At 45.6% G+C, this 19741-nt stretch overlaps 1 protein-coding gene across 16 annotated transcripts in view; it reads left to right on the top strand.

Annotated features, from left to right (window-relative positions):
* Nucleotides 1-19741, top strand: part of TACC1 (transforming acidic coiled-coil containing protein 1) — a 128385-nt gene that overhangs the window by 40904 nt on the left and 67740 nt on the right. For 2 of the 16 annotated variants that reach the window (XM_055296008.2, XM_055296011.2), the window contains exon 1: nt 18260-18821. The exons of 5 other annotated variants lie outside the window; for them this stretch is intronic. In XM_055296008.2, the coding sequence (XP_055151983.2) occupies nt 18661-18821 (161 nt within the window). In that variant the 5' untranslated portion in view covers nt 18260-18660. Of the gene's footprint in view, nt 1-18255; nt 18822-19741 lie in introns of those variants that run through there. 9 more of the 16 variants (XM_055296013.2, XM_055296010.2, XM_063610919.1 and 6 more) reach the window with 7 other exon arrangements.

A 19741-nucleotide genomic window follows, 5' to 3' on the forward strand; every position in this document is an offset into this window, starting at 1 on the left:
AAGGAAGGAAGGAAATAAGGAAGGAAGGAAGGAAATAAGGAAGGAAGGAAGGAAGGAAATAAGGAAGGAAGGAAGGAAGGAAATAAGGAAGGAAGGAAGGAAGGAAGGGGAAGGGAAGGAGGGAGGGAGGGAGGGAGGGAGAAAGGGAACGAAAATAAAGGAGGACAAAATTGACCTTTTGACACCCCATTGCTTCTGCTGGCCGGGATCCTGCCTCTCAGGTGTGTGTCTTCAAATCCTGTGATTCACAGAGAACTTTCTGTAGCTTCTGAGAAGTTGGGAGTCTCCCTTCTGCAGTCGTTCAGTGCGTGTTCATTTGTATCAGCTGGTTAAACTGCAGTATAAACACCCTGCATTGGATGCAGAGGGGACTTATTGTGACTTTTTGTATTTATAGAAGTACAAATGTTGAAGAAATTCTCTTCACACACAAATGTGTTGATAGACGGTGTGACGGAACATTCTAGTGCCCTCTGGTGGCTGCTGCGGCTCCCAGCTGGTGAAGCTGCACAGCAGAAGGAACGGGAGTGTCAAAAGTTCAATTTTGTCCTCCTTCATCCTTGATAATTGTGTGTCTTGTTTGATTGATTCCATACCCCTGTATGAATGGTCCAGGGGCTGAGCAAGAAGCCATGTGTTAGGACTGAAGTGCTTGAGGAGTGTGTGTGTGTGTCAGACAGAGAGAGACTTTGACGGGTATATGTGCAATGTGTGTGTGTCACCATATATATATGTGAAACTGTGTGTGAGGTGTGTGCGTGACTGTGGGCTTATGTGAGAGTTGGGGGGAGGTGTGGTGTGTGTGGTTATATGTGTACCGGAGACTCAATGTGTGGGTGGGGGTGTGTGGTGTGTGTGAGACTGTGTATGTAAGACTGTCGGGGGAGGTGTGTGTGTGACTGTGTGTGGTGTGTGTGACTATGTGTGTGGGGTGTATATGTGTACATGAGACTGTGGGGGTGGGAGTGTGTGATATGTGTGGTGTGTATGAGACTGTGTGGTGCGTGTAGATGAGACTGTAGGGGTGGAGGTGCATGGTGTGTGTGTGAGACTGTGTGGTGTGTGGTGTGTGAGACTGTGTGGTGTGTGTGTGTGAGAGACTGGGTATGGGTGAGGGGGTGTGGTGTGTGTGTGTGACTGTGTGTGTGGTGTGTGTGTATATGTGAGACTGTGTATGGGATGGGGTGGGGGTGTGGTGTGTGTATGACTGTGTGTGGTGTGTGTATGTATGTGAGGCTGTATGGGTCAGGAATGTGGTGTGTGTGACTATGTGGGGTGTGTGTGTGAGAGAGACTGGGTATGGGTGAGGGTGTGTGGTGTGTGTGACTGTGTGTGTGGTGTGTGTGTGAGACTGGGTATGGGTGAGGGTGTGTGGTGTGTGTATGTGTATGTGAGACTGTGTATGGGTTGGGGATGTGGTGTGTATATGACTGTGTGTGGTGTGTGTATGTATGTGAGGCTGTATGGGTCAGGGGTGTGGTGTGTGTGACTATGTGGTGTGTGTGTGTTAAGACTGGGTATGGGTGAGGGTGTGTGGTGTGTGTGATTGTGTGATTGTATATGTGAGACTGGGTATGGGTGAGGGTGTGTGGTGTGTGTGAGACTGGGTATGGGTGAGGGTGAGTGGTATGTGTTTTACTGTGTGTGTTGCATGTGTATGTGAGACTGTGTATGGGTTGGGGGTGTGGTGTGTGTGTAACTGTGTGTGGTGTGTGTATGTATGTGAGGCTGTATGGGTCAGTGGTGTGGTGTGTATGACTATGTTGTGTGTGTGTGTGTGAGAGACTGGGTATGGGTGAGGGTGTGTGGTGTGTGTGATTGTGTGGTGTGTGTGTGTGAGACTGGGTACGGGTGAGGGTGTGTGGTGTGTGTGTGTGATTGTGTGGTGTGTGTGACTGTGTGTGTGGTGCGTGTGTGTGAGAGAGACTGGGTATGGGTGGGGGTGTATGATGTGTGTGTGAGACTGCTGGGGGAGGTGCGTGTGTGACTGTGCATGCGTGTGGTGTGTGTGTATACATGAGACCCTGTGTGGCGTGTGTGTGTGAACATGCGTGCTCCCTGCGCTGCCGGCTCTGGCTCTCCCCCATCCTTCCTCACGTAGCAACGCAGGTTTGGCCGCAGATGTCAGGAGCCCGCGGCTTCCCTGCTGAGCTAAGAGCCCTCTTCAGGCCCTGTGGTGTCACTCTAGCTGACAGTGTCAATTCCACGATTTCTCACGCCCTTTACGAAGCAGAGAGGGGTTTTGATCCGCATCGTTTAGCAGTATGCAGACATCTCCCTAGGGGCGGTAGATTTCCTGCCTTCTGAACAATCTCGAGGGGAGCGTGGATTTCGGTCCCGGCGCCACCCTCAGGTTTTCCCTCCCCTGCCGCCTCCGCCGCGCGCTCCCCCTTCGCACATTCGGAAACCCTCTTGGAAGCTGAATCATGTTCTCTCCTTTTTTGGTCCTAGTTGAGCTCCCTTCCACTTTCATCACCAGAGGCTTGAGATCTGTGAAAGAACCAGTTCCTCGCAGGCTGCGGTCTGCGCCGCGCCTCCTTTGTATGTCACGCTCAGAGAGGAGCAGTGCCCTTGGAGTGCCCTGCTCTTGCTGAGAGCCGCACGATAGATGTCTTTGAATGACTGACTTTAATTAAAGTGTGGCGGGCTGGAGATAAAATGATTCTGAATATCTTATGTGGAGCGGGGGGAAAAGCCAGCTTCTTTCTTAAGGGAGAAAAAAAGGACTCCAGCACCAGGAGTCTCTTCGGTATCCCTGAGAGTCGGGGGAGCTCTTTAAATGCGGCCCTTGATGGTGTTGTGGCGGGAGAGTGAATTCTGGGAATCTCTCAGCAGCTTTTTGCCAAACAGATGGGCCAGGAACCGCGGAACCAGGCTGAGGAATGTTGCCTCACGATCTCACATATCCATTCCTGGCACCCACCAGCCCAGGGAATGCCTCTACCAGTTGTCAGCAAAAGGCTTACACAGCATCTTAAATAAAGGGGATTATTGAACCAAGAGGCCAGGGACTGATGGAAATGCCCGCCTTGCTGGCTCATTGAAAAAGTTTGGCGAGGTTGTCAGGAGACATGAGTTAGATGGGCTTGGGTCTTGTGCCCTTTGCTAAACTGAGTGCTGTATTGGGAAAGAGACGGGGAGAGAAGGGTTGGAGATGCTCTTTAGTCAGGCCTGAGTCACTTGCCCAACCCTGGAATTGGAGTAGGGGATGGAGCCAGGATCTCCAAACCACATGCCCCTAGAGTTTCAGGGAAAATACGGATTGTGGATGGAAGATGGAGGGTGATGTGAGGCAGACAAGGACAGAAAATCCCTCTTCCAGCTGTGATCTGGCTGTGAATTTGGCGCTCTTGACACCATACACTCCTGAGGTTTGTTAAGGAGTTTCAGGATATTGTGGACAAAAGGGAATAGCAAATGATGTTCAGTCCATAAGTACCATTTGGAGGAGGAAATAATTGAACTTGCTGCTGATCAAAAAGCTTTTTGTCTCCAGTTCGGATGTTGGAGACAGGTTTCTGTGTAAGAGAGTGAGGGTGTACATGACTGAGAAAGAAAACAATGAGTTAAGGCACTTAAGTGCTCATGGGTGTCACCTGGAGGCCTTCTTACAACACAGATAGATGGTCAGGCCCACCCCAAGTTTCTCATGCAGTAAAGGTGGACCTCAAGAATTTGCATTTCTATTTTATTTTATTTATTTACTTCATTTATTTTTGAGACAGGGCCTTGCTCTGTTGCATGCGCTGTAGTACAGTGGTGCAATCATAGATCACTGCAGCCTCCAACTCCTGGGCTCAAGTGATCCTCCCAACTTGGCCTCCCTCCCAAGCAGCAAGGACTACAATCACACGCCACCATGCCCGGCTGTATAATTTGCACTTCTAAGGTGTTCCCAGGTGATGCTGATGTTGCTGGCCCAGGGACCACACATTCAGTACTGCTGTTAAGGCAAAAGACTTAAACACTCCATATATGAAAGAAAGAAAAAGAGAGAGAGAGAGAGAGGAAGGAAGGCAGGCAAGCAGGCAATCCTTCAATAAATCCATTAAAACACATTCAAACTTCAGAAATAAACGTGTTCAAATAAGACCAGCAATCATTGGTGGTGGCTTATCATTTCACCCATTTGACAGTTTTAAAAGATTGACTGAACTCAGTATTGATTAAGGTTTAGGGGAAAGGCTGTCTCATACACTGTGTTTACAAATGTGAATGAGTACAGCCTTTCCAGAGGGCAGTTTGGCTATATGTATCAAAATATAAAATGTGTTTGTTTTGACACTACAATCCCACTTCTAGAATTTTACTCTAAGAAATGATAAGTGTGTGAAAAGAAATTGAAGTGTGTGAAAAGATGCATATGCATGGGGTTGCTCATCATGGTTTCATTTATAATGAGGAACAGCAAACCCATTAAATATCCCTCCATGGGGAGCAAGTCAGGCAAATTCTGTACAGACACACAAAGGCATGTTATGCAGTGAAGAGAAAGAGGCACGTGTGGGTTCTGCAGAGAGGCAGATCCCAGTGAGGGGTCAGGACGGGTCTTGGCTGCACATCCTGGTTTTCTCTTCGTCCATGGGGAGCAGAACTTTATGAAGAAAACAAGCGGCATAATGAATAAGTACTGACCTCTAGCAAAAGATAGTATGTATAGTTAAATCAGTAAATATTAATTTGTTGATTTAAATGCTAATGTTAATAAATATTCATATATATTGTGTTGATTTAAATATTACTATTCATTGATAATATAAACAATAAATTGATATTCGTTAACATTAAATATTAATAAGTTTTATGTATTAATATAAATAAATACTAATAAAACAAATATTTAAACATACATCAAATACTCACCTCTATTGATTAAGGTTTGTATTAAGGTTTATAATATTAAGATTTAATAATTAAGGTTTATTTTTGTATTAATACTTAACCTGTATAAGTACTCACCTCCAGCAAAAGACAAAACATATACTTAATAAATATTAGGCTCGGCGAGGTGGCTCACGCCTGTAATCCTAGCACTTTGGGAGGCCGAGGCGGGTGGATCACAAGGTCAGGAGTTTGAGACCAGCCTGACCAACATGGTGAAACCCCATTTTGTATTAAATATACAAAAATTAGCCTGGCGTGGTGGCGGGCACCTGTAATTCTAGCTACTCAGGAAGCTGAGGCAGGAGAATTGCTTGAAATTGGAAGGTGGAGTTGTGGCGAGCCGAGATTGTGCCACTGCACTGTAGCCTGAGCGAAAGAGTGGAACTCCGTCTCAAAAAAAAATTCATTATTTTAAATATTAACATAAATATTAATATACATATCAAATAAATTAAAATATTAATATAATATAAAATATTTTATATTTAAATATTAATATTTATATTAAACAAATACTAATATAATATAAATATTAATATTTACACTGGTAAATATTAATAAGAGCAATAAATATCTAAACATACATATTGTCTTTTGCTAGAAGTACTTATTCACTATTTGTGTAAAAGTATCTATGTATCTATCTATCTGTTGTTCCATTTGTCCAAATAAGTACATGCTTGTGTATATGTAAGAGAGATTTGCAATCTTTATTCAGTCATCAAATATTAAGCAGAAGAAACAAGATAGGTAAGGTACTTTGTGTTCATGGAGCTTATGTCTAGTAGGGAAAGAGATTATAAGTATTAACAGAAAAATATAAATATTTCCATTCCAGATGTAAAAAGTACTTTGAAAAAGATGGAAAGAGGACATATTGCTCACCAACATTTTAACAGTGGCTATTTATGAAAGACAATACTATGGGCAGGTTTTTCTTTCTTCTTTGAACTGCCTATGTTGTCAAAAATTCACTTTTTCAGAGACAAGGATGCTTAACATGGTCTTCTAGGCTGTCATGCCTTGTGCCTCTCCCGCTTCACCAGCCTAAGCCCCTCTCCTCCCTCCAGCAGCTGCTCTTCAGCCATGCTTACTTGAAACTGGAGGCTGCTTCTGTCCTTAGTGTCTTGATGAAGGAAGGCTGTTACCCTATACTTCACCCAGGCAGCTTCTGCCTATCCCTGAGGCTCCAGTCTGTCATTTCTTCAGAGCAACCTCCCTTGACATCTCCACTGATGCCATCCACCAGCCATTCTCAGAGCCCCCTGCAATTCTTATATTTCATACATGACAATTACATATTTATTTGTTGACTTACTAAGTTCACTCATATGCAAGTTCTATGAGGGCAGGAACTAGGTCTCTTTTGTTCAACACAGTGTTCAGCAGAGGCTGGCAAAGCTTGGTCATTTGTCAAATTTGTGGAATGAATGAATGAATGAATGAACATATGTATTATTTTGCCTTAAACACTAAAGGTATTTAAAAATACATTTTTTATTATTGTTTTGAGACAGAGTCTCACTTTATAGCCCAGGCTGAAGTGCAGTGGTAGCATCACAGCTCACTGCAACCTTGAATTCCTGGGCTCAAATGATCCTCCCATCTCGGCCTCCCAAATAGCTAGGACTACAGGTGTGCATTGCCACACCAGGCTAATTTGTTTTTGTTTTTGAAGGGATGGGGTCTCACTATGTTGCCTAGGCTATAAAAATATTTTTAAAGGCCAGCCACGGTGGCTCACGCCTGTAATCCCAGCACTTTGGGAGACCAAGGCAGGTGGATCACAAGGTCAGGAGTTCGAGACCAGCCTGTCTAACATGGTGAAACCCCCTCTCTACTAAAAATACAAAAATTAGCCGGGCATGGTGGCACATGCCTGTAATCTCAGCTACTCGGGAGGCTGAGGCAGGAGAATTGCTTGAATCCCAGAGGCAGAGGTTGCAGTGAGCCAAGATCGCACCACTGCACTCCAGCCTGGGCAACACGGCGAGACTCTGTCTCAAAAAAAAAAAAAAAACCAAAAACTTTTAAAACAAAGTACAATATTATTTGTATGTATTTGCTTTATAAAATAATTTACATTGCCTTTTAAAATGAGGTGAATTCTGGGGAGAAGTCATATCTCTATTATACATACCAAGTGGGTGTGGTGTATCTTTTGGGGCTGGGGGTAAACTCCAGAATTCATACCTTCCTTGCAAGGGTTATGAATCCTAGTTGTGCAAACTTCGGTGCCTGAGTAAACCTTCTTCCAAAAAGAAGGATATTGGACCCAGTGATCTTTGGCAAAGGTCCTTTCCAGCTAAAAATTCCTGTGGTTCTATGAGATCTGAGATGGATGCTTAGGTTAGGAGTCAGTGGTTATCTTAGTCTGTTAAGGCTGCTATAAGGATACCATTGCCTGGGTGGTTTATAAACCAGTCATTTATTTCTGGAAGTTCTGGAGGATGGAGGTCCCCACGATTAAGGGACCGGCAGATTCCACAGCTGGTGAGGGCTGACCTCCTGGGTGTCTTCTCCCTGTGTCCTCATTTGGCAGAAGAAGGGAGAGGGAGCTGTCTGGGGTCTCTTTTATAAGAGTGCTGACCCCAGGAAGAACCGTCATGACCTAATCACCTCCCAAAGGCCCCACTTCTTAATATTCTCACATTGGAGATCAGGTTTTAACCTATGAATTTTGGGGGGATATAAACATTCAGTCTGTAGCAGTGATTTATCATTTGTTCAGAAAATAATGTAAAACAAATATATTCTGCTCAGTGTCTATGCCTTGGCCAAAGGAAACAGAAAACACATATGATATTCCTATATCAGACATGATGAGGTACAGAGAAGACTGGTAAGGATAACCTTGCTTTTGCTTGTCATAGTTCTATAAAATAATACAACAAAATAACTTGACTAATTGAGCCCGTAAGAAAACAATTTCTAAAAATATTTTGTGTGTGTGCTAGAAATCGTCACTAGCACCAGTTAGTGTCATGCCAAAGAACAATGATTAATTCACTTATAGGATTTGGGTCAGTTATTATTTATTATTATTATTTATCCTTAGAATTGGGCAAATATTGGAGTTATACAATCATATTATTTCAAGGAAATCTCCCCAAAGAAGATAATAACCTTCATCAATATGTAAATCCATTCTACTTGGCCTTTGTGGAATCTAAATATTGACTCCCCCCTTCTTCAACGTTTTTGTCCACATTGGTCATCTTTAAAAATGCAACTGCCTAATTTCTAGAAAGTCAGTATCACAGCTCAAGTCATTAAGGCAGAAGGAAGGGTAGTCTCAGTCCTGTTTTTAGGATAATTAGGACATCATCCACAGAGCAGGCTTGAGTCTTTCAGTTCGGGAATTTTCTGCCCTGAGAAAAGACATCATTGAGATACAGGTAGAGCGTTCCTTATCCAAAATGCTTAGGACCAGAAGTGTTTCAGATTTCAGATTTTGGAATATTTGCATATACATAATGAGATAGCTTGGGGATGGGACCCAAGTCTAAACATGAGATTCATTATGTTTCATATACACCTTCTACACATAGCCTGAAGGTAATTTTAAACAGCAGTTGTAATAATTTTGTGCATGAAACAAAGTTTTGACTGTGTTTTGACTGTGACTGGCCACATGAAGTTAGGTGTGGAATTTTCCACTGTGGTGTCATGTTGACAAGCAAAATGTTTTGGATTTTGAAGCATTTTGGATTTTAGATTGTTGGATTAGGGATGCTCAACCTGTGTAAATTTATCATTTTTAAAAATGTATCAATCTTTGAAGGGACTTTAATGTAATCCTGTTCAGAAGAATGTAGAATGAAATTTAAGGCAGGTTCTTCCCATACCTTCATCTAAGGAAGCTTAGGTGCTGAAATACCTCAGAGGAGGTTGTAATGTGAGGGTGGAGATGAGACTGCCATTACAAAGGGACCCAGTGACACAGTCCTGTAAAAAAGATAGACTTTTAGGCTGGGCACGGTGGCTCACGCCTGTAATTCCAGCACTTTGGGAGGCTGAGGCAGGCGGATCACCTGAGGTCAGGAGTTCGAGACCAGCCTGGCCAACATGGTGACACCCCATCTCTACTAAAAATACAAAAATCAGCTGGGTGTGGTGGCATGAGCCTGTAATTCCAGCTATTCTAGAGGCTGAGACAGGAGAATTGCTTGAACCCAGGAGGTGGAGGTTGCAGTGAGCCGAGATTGCACCACTGCACTCCAGCCTGGGCAACAGAGTGAGACTCCATCTCAAAAAAAAAAAAAAAAAAAGAAGATAGACTTTTCCCCCTCATGGAACAGTCCTCAGGCAGCAATTAGTCTAGGGCCAGAGGCTGCTCTGCTCCCCAGTCAGCCTGGCGCGGGTTCTGTCTGTTCTGTGGCTCTGTCCCGTCCAGAGTGTGGTCCTCACACAGCAGAAGTTGTGACATGCAGTTCACAATTTCTTCGGCCAGGAGAGGCTGGACATGCAGTTTTCTTTTTAAAGACATTGGCCCAGGGGCGAGGCACAATGGCTCATGCCTATAATCCCACTGCTTCTGGAGGCCAAGGGGTGAGAATCGCTTGAGTCCGGGAATTTGAGACCAGCCTGGGCAACACAGCAAGACCCTGTTTCTACAAAAAAAAAAAAAAAAAAAAAGCAACATTAGCTAGACGTGGTGGTGTGCACCTGGAGTTCCAGCTACTCAAGAGGCTGAGATGGGAGGATTGCTAGAGCCCAGGAGCTCAAGGCTACAGTGAGATATGATTACACTACTGCATTTCAGCCTGGACAATAGAGCAAGACTGTCTCTAAAAGAGAAAAAGAGACACTGCCCCAAATTTGCATTTACCCCTTGCACTCACATCCCATGGGTGAGAACTGAGTCACAGGCCACACCTCGGTGTAGAGAAGGAAACGTGGCCTCTTGCTGTGTGACCATGTGCTCAGCAAAAATTCAGAGGGTTCTTTTACCAGAAGAAATAAGGAAATTATGGATATGGGATGTGGGGTGAGGGAATTAGGCTCTACCACAGTGATCTTGTGGAAATTCAAAAGGTAGAGGTGCATAGACACACAATGTTAAAGAAGCATTATAGTTTTTCTTTTTTATCTTTGTGTGTGTGCATGTGTGTAGAGATGGGATCTCACTGTGTGGTCCAGGCTGGTCTCAAACTCCTGGGCTCAAGCGATCCTCCTGCCTTCGTCTCCCAAAGTGTTGGGATTACAATCATGAGCCACCACACCTGGCCTTTTGCTTTTTTATCTTAATAATTAAAATTGTGTGTGTGTGTGTGTGTGTGTGTTTACAACGGGTATGGAAGGAACAGAGCCATGAGTTATGTTTCACAATCTGTGTAGGAGATATCTTTTGACAGTTTTATCCAGTTTCCAACAGTTAAATATTTTTGTTTCCTCTAAGAAGATAGAGGTTAGTGTGACCCCCTCACTCCATAAATGGACATTTCACTTACTGAGTTGAGGCCAGCTGAACTACTCCTGAGCCACAGGCATCAGTCTCTCCCTCTCCTCTTCCCCACATACAGTCAAGCCCCACTCCAGGAATAATGTTTTATTTTGTTCTCTTTTGTTCTCTGGGCAGAGCTGAATTTACTATGAAGCTGAGGAAGCCTAAGCTTCAGGCCCCTCCCTTGCATGGGCCCCTTCATACTAGTGTGGCCCTAGCACTGTGTTTATGGGGTCTTTTAGCATTTTTCTTAAAGACTGCTTCCCCAGTTTTTAAGCTTCCTGCTTCACAAAATCAGGCCTTGGAAACCTGTTTCATGCCTCCTTTCTTTGCTGAGCCTTGCTACTTTTTCCCAGATGGGGAGAGGCTCCTGGGTGTCATTTCCCTCATCAACATAGTTTCTTGGAAGAAACCACCCTAAAAGGAAGTATAGCAAAAGAGCATCCCAAAGAAAGAGATGTTAAAATTAATCCTTTTGCACCTCCCACATGAAGTATGCCTTTTATGCTCTGGCCCAATTTTGTGTGCCTTTGAGGATTCTCATTTGTATCAGTAGGGGTCCTTGGGTTTTTTTTCTTTTCCTTTCTTTTGAGACAAGGTCTCGCTCTGTCACCCAATCTGGAGTGCAATGCCACAATCACGGCTTACTTCAGCCTTGACCTTCTGGGCTCGAGCGATCCTCCTGGGCTCGAGATTAGCTGGGACTACAGGCAAACACCACCACGCCTGGCTACTTTTTAATTTTTTTGTAGAGATGGGGTTTTGCTATGTTGCTCAGGCTGGTCTCAAAGTCCTGGGCTCAAGTTATCCTCCTGCCTCAGCCTCCAAAAGTGCTGGGATTATAGGAAGACGCCACTATGCCTGGCTGAAACGCTCTTTTTTTATGGTACTTTGGCTCAACTGGCAAATGCCTTCTTGAAATGAGCATTTCACACTTTGGTCACCACACAGTCACTTAGATGAAACCCACAGGCTGCCCAATAACATGGGCTCCCACTGGGCATTTGGGGAAGGGCACACCCTGCCTGGAGTGGTGGGCACTGCTAGGCCTGCTCTCCGCCCTTTTCCACCCTCTGGGTGTCTTCAAAGCTGGCTGTTTCCTACACTAACTTCTGGCAGTTCTGGATTTTCCATATAAGGGCTTCTTTGGCCTGTACTTCCTTATACTGAAGAATTTTATATTAGTTCCCTTTCAGATTCGAAAATCAATCTTTAGTCAACCTAAAACATTATTCCTGGAGTGGGGCTTGACTGTATGTGGGGAAGAGGAGAGGGAGAGACTGATGCAAATATGTACACACACATACTTTTTGCATACAATTTCAGGGAGGCCGGGACCTTCTGAAACCCTTCCTTGCTAAGCCTCTGCTGTAGAGGATGAAAATGCAGCCAACTTAACTTATTAACAACAACAAAAAGGCCATAACAATACTTTCCTCGTGAGATTGTAGGAGTAAGTGGGGGAGATTAAAGGAGACGATTCATGTAAAGTGTAGTGTCTAACACGTAGTAAGCAGTTATAATTGTTCACTTTTCTTTTGGGGCTTAAATGATCTTACCGGTTTTCACGAGTTCCTTAGGTAATAACAATACTAACAGCCTTTGTTTTTCCATGGCCTGTTGTTTGCCTTTTAACTTGAAGGCACACAGTCAGAAGCTTCATTTTTTTTTTAATGTAACCAAATCTATCTTTATTTTGTGTCTGATTTCATTAATTACTTCTAAGTTGGATCCTCATCCTTCCTACAGAGCTCTGACAGATTCTGTTGCTTGTAGACTGTTTTCTCCCAATGGTTCGATTTTTATTATTTAGCCATCTAATCCATCTGGAATTTATCCTGATATATGCTCTGAGGTAAGGGTTTAACTTGATCTTTTTTCCCATTGCCAGCCAACTATGCTCCAATCATAAATCTTCCTTCTCCTTACATATTGTAACATCTTCTTTATTTTTTTGTTGTCTGTTCTTTTTTTTTTTTTTTTTTTTTTTTGAGGTAGAGTCTCGCTCTGTTGCCCAGGCTGGAGTGCAGTGGCACAATCTTGGCTCACTGCAACCTCCGCCTCCCAGGTTCAAGCCATCTTTTTTGGTATACAATAAATTCCTGTATCTTGTAAGATCTTTTCCTGGGTTTTCTGTTCTGTTTTACAGAACAAAGATCTGGCTATTTTTACATAAATGTGTCTCAATATCTTGTAGGACTAGTCTATTCTTCACTCTTGTTGGTGTTTTTCTTTTTTTTTTTCAAAATCTAAAATATGTTCACCAGTTTATTTTTCCAGATAAACTTTTAAACATTATTGACGAATTCTAAGAAAAATCCCCTAGGAATTTTGATTGAAATCAAATTAGCCCTATAATTTAACTGGGTAGTATTGCCATCTTAGCAATAGTGTTTTACCAACTTGGAGTTTCAGGACCGAAATACAGTAATCAAAATTTTACTCTAAAGAGATAAAAGCTGGAGTTTACAGGATGCTGCATATCATGTCACAGAGTTGGCTGCTTATTTTCCCATCTTTTTATCTCCTAGAAATACAGGAAGATTATTGGTCACAAACACATGAGTTACTGTAATCAAATCCCCCCAAACCCCTAGACTAAGGAATTAAGGTGGAGTGGGTGTCACAGTTATTTTCAAAAGCTTTTTGTGATTTTATTCTTTTCTTCTGGGTGGACCTTTTCTCCCCACATCCTCCTAGCAGTGAATCTGCTTTTGCCTTTCACTGCCCCTTCCAACCACCATCCCAATCTGTTACCTTGTAACTTCTTAGTGACAAGAAGACGTATGGTCTCCTGAAGACTCACAATATATTTATGAGGATAGTGAGTAGAATATTTTATATTAGGATGATCTCAAAACATCTGGGCTATATGATTAATGTTCTTCTAATCCATAAGGATGCATTGTCTAGGACATTTATTTTATTTTGGAGGTGGGGAAGAGAAGAAGGAATAAAATGGCTGTAGGAGAAGAAATATTCTTCTTTTTTTTTTGAGGCAGAGACTTGTTCTGTCCCCCAGGCTGGAGTGCAGTGGTGCAATCTCGGCTCACTGCAACCTCTGCCTCCTGGGTTCAAGCGATTCTCTTGTGTCAGCCTTCTGACTAGCCAGGATGACAGGTGCGTGCCACATGCCTGGCTAATTTTTGTATCTTTAGTAGAGATGGGGTTTCGCCATGTTGGCCAGGCTGGCCTCGAACTCCTGACCTCAGGTGATCCACCCCCCTCGGCCTCCCAAAGTGTTGGGATTACAGATGTGAGCCACTGCTCCTGGCCAGGAATATTATTCTACTTAAATGTCCTGAATTCCTTCAGCCTCTTTAATTCAAGTCTTAAATTCCACCCTCCCCACAAACAGGTAAGTGTAGTAAAGCAGATATCTCAAATTTGAAATAATGTCCTTTACTAGAATCTTAAATTTATAAACAACATAGAGGAAGTTTCAGATGGTTTTCTTGTCTGAGTTCTAGGTATAAAACTCTCAGACTTGGACTTGGACTTCGACAGCCCTCTTTTTTAATGCCTCATCTGCTCGAAAGGAAGAAGGAAACAAAATGTGCTAAATCAGTAAGAGTAATCCTCGAAGATGATATTCCTGTTTAACAGGCTCTGTAAATACAATAGTGTTGTTTAGCAGGAAAGACCAAACATATCTATTGGAATAGAAGATATTTCTAAATCTAAAGATAGTTCACTGCTTTAAGTGGAACTTTGTGTTTGTTTTTGGTTTGCTTGTTTTCAACTTTGGATTTGTGGTAGTTGGCGGGAAGAATTAGGGATAATATTGGGGTTATTTTTCTTCACTTAGAATAAACAGACTGACCTAACTCTGTTTATATCTTTCGCACTCAACAACCGCATCTTTAATATGTTTACATCACAGAGTAGAGAACTAAAGTGAACTTTCTTATAAAGTCGATAAACATATAGTCACGAATATTTGATGGGAATGAGAGAATGGCATACTTTCTGGGGAAAGCAAACTTTTCTTTTGTGATACAGAAGAAAACAGATCAATGGGTGGACATGACAAGAATTGTTCACCAGAGCAAAGTCTGGGCAAGGGTCTTTGAGCAGATCCCAGGTGGGGGGCTCAGCCAAGTCTTTAATAAATGCAGTTTGGATCTTTGTTAATCTTCCTGGAACCCTGAAAGAGTATTTTCTTTTTTTTTTTTTTGAGATGGAGTCTCACTCTGTTGCCCAGGCTGAAGTACAGTGGCATGATCTCGGTTCACCGCAACCTCTGCCTCCCCGGTTCAAGTGATTCTCCTGCCTCAGCCTCCCGAGTAGCTGGAATTACAGGCGCCCACCACCACACTTGGCTATTTTTACATTTTTAGTAGAGATGGGGTGTCACCATGTTGGCCAGGCTGGTCTTGAACTCCTGACCTCAAGTGATCCGCCTGCCTTGGCCTCCCAAAGTGTGGGATTGCAGGCATGAGCCACCACGCCCAGCCTGAAAGAGTATTAACTATGAACATACCCTGACGCCTCTCTTTTAAAAAATTAGGAGCTTCTCTTTATAATTTTCTGTATAAATGCATTGTACACATTCCTGATTTCGGTGTTTGGGTAGTGGAGGGAAGATTGTAATTCTATAGATGATTGTAGTCTACAGGTAAAGGATAATTAGGTAAACATCTGATCTTGCAAGGTTAAGACTGTCATGTTAACATATTTGAATGCGGTCAGATGCTGTTATTGGCAATGTTGTCTTGATTAGACATCATCATGCCCTTGCCTGGTTAGACTGAGGTAGGGCAGAAAAGTAGATAGGGTGGCCACAGCCTCCTGTTGGCAATGGCACGTCTTCACTGACAGGGCTAGAGTGTTCCTAGTTGTGACTTTGCAACCTGTACCAGGTAAGAAGGAAGCCAGGACTAGGAGCAGCAGACTGAGAGGAGTGGTCCAGCTGATGGACTCATATTCATTACTGCTCACACTAAATTCAAGAACTTGCAGAGGAGTGATTTTCAGAAACCTTAGGCATTTATTTGCTTGTCCGGTGTCAAGAAGTTGCTGCAGGCCAGGTGCGGTGGCTCACACCTATAATCCCAGCACTTAGGAAGGTCAAAGTGGGCGGATCACCTGAGGTTAGGAGTTCAAGACCAGCCTGGCCAACATGATGAAACCCCATCTCTACTAAAAAATAAAAAAATTAGCTGGGCGTGGTGGCAGGAACCTGTAATCCCAGCTACTTGGGAGGCTGAGGCAGGGAGAATTGCTTGAACCCAGGAGGCAGAGGTTAGAGTCAGCTGAGATTGCACCACTGTGCTCCAGCTTGGGCGACAGAGTGAGACTCCATCTCAAAAAAAAAAAAGTAAATTGCTGCATAGGCGAGGCTTAATCTTACTGGGGCCGTCACTTGGTCCTGGGTTCTATTATTTTCTGGCCCAGAAACTAGATTTCCCTAGGGGGAGTCGGGCTTTAGGAATTTATGTCACCTTAGCCAAACTCACAAGGACTATTTGTAAACTAGAATGTTTGTTTTTTCTTACATATGTATTGAACACCTACTGAGTGTGTGGTTCTGTCCTAATTTCTGGAGGAAGTCCCAAAGTGGGGTAAAGTCCCTTTAGAAGCTTGTGGGACAGATATGTAAATAAATACGTTATATATAGTGTGCTAAGTGTAGAATGGCCTTACATCCTGGGCTTCTGGAGACAGTCCTGGTTTATGCCTGTAGTCCCTATGTAACTATTAACAATGCTGTCTTTCACTTTCAGATCTAAGGCCACAGGAAGCGTTCTTTATGGATGTTCGGGGTATAGAAATGATAGAAAGGAAGGATAATCAGCCTGCTTCCCCCTGTAGACACTTGAGCTAAGTGCTGAAAGACGTTCGGGCAGCCGAAGCCTGGGAACTTGGGGTGGGCTGGGGTGGGGGAGGAGGTGTGTTCCAGGAATGTGCAAAGCTCCCTCTGCAGGCAAAGGGAGACTCTTCCCGAAGGAGTAAGCAGTTGGTTCAAGCTAGGCACTGTTTCCCAAATTTACCCTGTGATAACAGTTCCCCAGGACACTTAGTGAACACACAGATTTCCAGACTCTGCTGGCAATTTGGATTTTTTTTTTAAAGAAGGCTCGCGGATGATTCTTGGGCATATTAAAGATTGACAACGAGTTCTCTACTCACTGTGGCTAGGAATACAAAAGGATGGGCATAGAGGGGAATGGGAACCGCAAGATTAGCGCACGAGTCACTGATCAGCCAGGCAGGGGTGACCTCAGGCAAGAAAGCCTTCAGAGGTAAAACCAGGTGGGAGTTATTTACAGTAGATCATGAAAGACGGGGAGTGCGGGAACTATGTCAGTCACCACAGGGATGCAAAGGAATGAAAAGATGAGAGAACTATTCAGGAGGAAGAACAGGTCCTAGTGTATGCTAGTTACTGATTTTCTGGGGTAATATTATTTCCCAGCAACAGAACCCTGTGTCAAATCCAGGAGCCTGGGGGACCGTAGAACCTGAAGTTTTACTGGGTGAGCATAAACCTAAAACTACAACAGTTGGATAAGTGGTGTAACATATTTCACATGGACCTCCTGCCTAGTTCACTGCTTTATAGTCGCAAGAACACTCATGACAGTTTATTTCTGGGAAGAAGCCAGGATGAATTCGAAAGCATCCTGACACCCCACCCCTTTCTTTTCTTTAAACTTCAGGCTATCTCCTGCCCTTTGGTTTTGGTAAAACTACCCTGCCAAGCCGTATCTTGTATTTTGCTCCTGTTTTTGTTAACAAATGTGTAAAACAGTCACGATGAATATACATGCCAACTACTTTCAGAGGCAATGGTTAGTCTTTTGCAAGTTTCAACGTGCACATTTTGGAGCTGCTGTCTCTGTGGGAACCTGCAGGCACCTCACGGATGCACCACAAGTCAGAAATTACAGTACCACCTGGAACACCTTATCCAGGCAAGGAGATCATTAAGCCTGGTGTTTGAGGCAATCGATTCACTTGGAAGAAGGTGCATCGGTGGTTTTGAGAGGAACAATCCCTACATGAAATCCCTCCACGGGAAATGGAGAACATCAACTATTTCCCATTGTCTTCAAACCTAAAGATGTCACCAGGCCTCTCGGCTTGTTACTGAAGCAGCGAAAAGAAGTCAGAAATCAAAGACTTACAAGTTATGAAAAGAAAATCTTAAAAAGGAGAATGGGGTCAGGCGCGGTGTCAGGCCTGTAATCCTAGCACTTCGGGAGGCAGAGGCGGGAGGAGCGCTTGTGGCCAAGAGTTCAAGACCAGCCTGGGCAACATATCAAGACGCCTGTCTGTATTTTAAATAAATAAATATGGAGAATGGGAAACCCATCAGGCTGTAATCTCACAGGGAATTTAGCACCCTTTACCTAAGACAAGACCTGGGCACTTGGGAAGCCTCCCCGAGTGCAGTTTGGGGAGGCGGAGGGCATCTTAAATTCCAGTCCTCGGTCACTTTTGCGGCTTTGCCGAGGGATTTTCAAATCCCAGGAATGCCAGGGATGGAGATGAACAGGCTGAAATCCCCCACGCTGCCAGGGTTAGGGAGGGGAAAACAACAGTCCACAGCGGCCGCAAAGTTTTGTATTTTTTTTTTTTTTTTTTGGTAACAAGGGGCTTGTGTGCAGTCCAATATCACCATCGCCGTGAAGTCACAGTGGCAAGATGAAAAAGTTTTAAAAATTTTAAAAAGGAATAAGGAAAGAGGAAGAGGGCGGCGTACCCCGGCTCAGAAAACGGTCCTCCTCTGCTCCGGACGCCGGCGGAGCTGTGGGGGGTGACCGGGTCTCCCGGCGCAGCCGGGAAGCCCCGGCCCTCAGTCGGGGCGCGACCAGCGTGACGCCGCGGCGGGGGGATCCGGCGGGCGCGCGGCCGACTTCAAAGCCCCGGCGCCGCCCTCGCCCCCGCGCGCGCGCGCTAGTAGTACGGTCCGAGGGGGCGGCTTCTGGGGCGCGGCTCCTGCGGCAGCTGATGCGCGCCCCGCCGGCCGGGAGGCGGGAGTCCGCGAGCCCGGAGCGGGAGCAGCAGAGGTCTAGCCGCGGGGCGCCGCGGACCGGGGGCCTGAGGAGGCCACAGGACGGGCGTCTTCCCGGCGAGTGGAGCCCGGCGCGGGGCCCGCTGCGGCCGCACTGTGTGGGGAGGAGGCCGAGAAGGACGCGGCGCCGGCCGCCGGCGGGAGGAAGCACTCCACCAGGGCCCCCGACGGCGCTCGTTTAACCACATCCGCGCCTCCGCTGGAAACGCTTGCTGGCGCCTGTCACCGGTTCCCTCCATTTTGAAAGGGAAAAAGGCTCTCCCCACCCATTCCCCTGCCCGTAGGAGCTGGAGCCGGAGGAGCCGCGCTCATGGCGTTCAGCCCCTGGCAGATCCTGTCCCCCGTGCAGTGGGCGAAATGGACGTGGTCTGCGGTACGCGGCGGGGCTGCCGGCGAGGACGAGGCCGGCGGGCCCGAGGGCGACCCCGAGGAGGAGGACTCGCAAGCCGAGACCAAATCCTTGAGTTTCAGGCAAGTACACGGCGTGCCCGCTGAGATGCAGACGCGCTTGCCTCCATCCATCTGCGGCTCCCTCTGTGTGCGTGTGTGTGGTCGCCACCCGCGAAACCGTCCTCACGGCCGTGCCGCGTCCCCGCCCGGAGTCGGGTCCCCGTGTGCGTCCGAAAGTTCAGGATCTTCTGTCTTCCCGTGGGTTTTCTGGCCCCCGTTTCGCTAGGAGCGTTCCGAACCCAACCCAGAATCTGCAGTCTCTCCGCATCCCTGCTGGCCTCGGTCACTTTCTCTAAGCTTCGACCCCCAGCCCCCGCCCCTCCACACGGGAGCAACGTCACTGATCTCACCCAGTGCAGCTTAGAGCCCCCCCCGTGGGGAAGAAGTCGCTCCCTGTCCCTTCCCGGGGCCCTACCGTGTACCCAAAACGCAGCCGCGGTGAAGAAGGTCGTGTGATGACAGGCCCCCGGCAGCTGCTGGGAAATGGTGGTCTCTGCCGGGCTGTCATCCGCGTGATTGCGGAAGGCAGGTGACAGCATTCTTAGCCTCGGGCCCAGGGAGTTCCAGCAGGTAGAGGCCTACCGAGCAAAGAGGAATGCCTAGCATCGGCCTAACTCGGGGGTGGGACCAGTATTAATTGTTAAAGCCTTTGGGAAAGGGTTCCTGTGACAAAAGGAGTCTGTTGGAAAAGCGCATTTTTCAGGTGTCTGAGGGAAGGATGACCTCGAAAATAAATGGTGCTGGAGAAAAGCTCCAGGGAATGGAGGAGCTTTCAGAGAGACAGGATGCCAGCCTGAGAAACCCAAGGAGGGCACTGCTCAGAGACCGCAGTTGCCTCCCGCAGGCCAGACCCTCCTGAGGACCGGTTGGTTGTGAAGTTAGACAAACGTGCTGGACTTTCTGCTTTTGTGAATATGTAGATTTCAAAGGGTGTCGGAAAT

This window comes from Symphalangus syndactylus, chromosome 10, assembly GCF_028878055.3.
Source record: "Symphalangus syndactylus isolate Jambi chromosome 10, NHGRI_mSymSyn1-v2.1_pri, whole genome shotgun sequence".
NCBI lineage: Eukaryota > Metazoa > Chordata > Mammalia > Primates > Hylobatidae > Symphalangus > Symphalangus syndactylus.